The sequence below is a fragment of the Theobroma umbraticum genome, unplaced genomic scaffold, assembly GCF_002168275.2.
Source record: "Theobroma umbraticum cultivar Fairchild unplaced genomic scaffold, ASM216827v3 scaffold_50.0, whole genome shotgun sequence".
Lineage (NCBI taxonomy): Eukaryota > Viridiplantae > Streptophyta > Magnoliopsida > Malvales > Malvaceae > Theobroma > Theobroma umbraticum.
In genome coordinates, this window is record NW_018397261.1 from 4,694,999 (window position 1) to 4,695,854 (window position 856).

Here is an 856-nt window from a genome sequence, read left to right on the forward strand (position 1 = left end):
GATAAATCCCAATTGAATGCCTGGTTCAATGCCAACATCAAGCCTGCTTCAGCGAGAGGCAGCACAATAGACCCTGCCCTTGCTAAGGCTGAGGCTGCAGCTCATATAATAAAGGTGAAGAAAGATGGTAGTGGAGATTTTGATACCATAACCAAAGCCATTGCGAGCGTTCCGTCAGGGAACACGAAACGTGTGATTATATCGATTGGAGGAGGATCTTATCGCGAGAAGATCAGAATTGATCGAAGTAAGCCATTCATTACATTTTACGGTGATCCCAAAAACATGCCAAATTTGTCATATGACGGTACGGCAAGGCAGTATGGAACCGTAGACAGCGCCACCCTTATTGTGGAGTCTGATTACTTTGTGGCTGCTAACATCGTTATACAGGTACACGTTTTAGACATCCCTCATTGAATTTGGTTTGCTTTCAATCTTGTGATGAAGTTTTTTTTCTCTCTTCTATTAATTAATATTTCTTGGCACGTAGAACACTGCTCCGAGGCCAGACGGAGTAATGGTGGGAGCACAAGCGGTTTCTCTGAGAATCTCTGGCGACAAGGCGGCTTTCTACAACTGCAAGATCATCGGTTTCCAGGATACTTTGTGCGATGACAGGGGCAACCATTTCTTTAAGGATTGCTATATTCGAGGCACTGTAGATTTCATTTTCGGAAGCGGAAAGTCCTTGTATCTGGTATAAAAAATTATTCTTAATTAACTAGAACAACAACGCCATGCAGATTTTACATGCTAAATTTGATAACATGCCATTTTGATTGGAAATTTTTCGGATGAAAATTTATTCCAATGCAGAACACCATAGTATATGTGGACGGGCAAAAGGGAGTTA

The 856-nt window shown here is 41.8% G+C and overlaps 1 protein-coding gene across 1 annotated transcript; it reads left to right on the plus strand.

The window, feature by feature from the left end:
• Positions 1–3: 3 nt before the first annotated feature.
• On the plus strand, positions 4–855 carry LOC110417998 (Pectin lyase-like superfamily protein; the record flags this gene model as incomplete). Its single annotated transcript, XM_021430613.2, has 3 exons — positions 4–393; positions 494–700; positions 820–855. Coding segments are annotated over 3 exons (633 nt in total), but the record flags the coding sequence as incomplete, so codon positions are not given.
• Position 856: the final 1 nt, after the last annotated feature.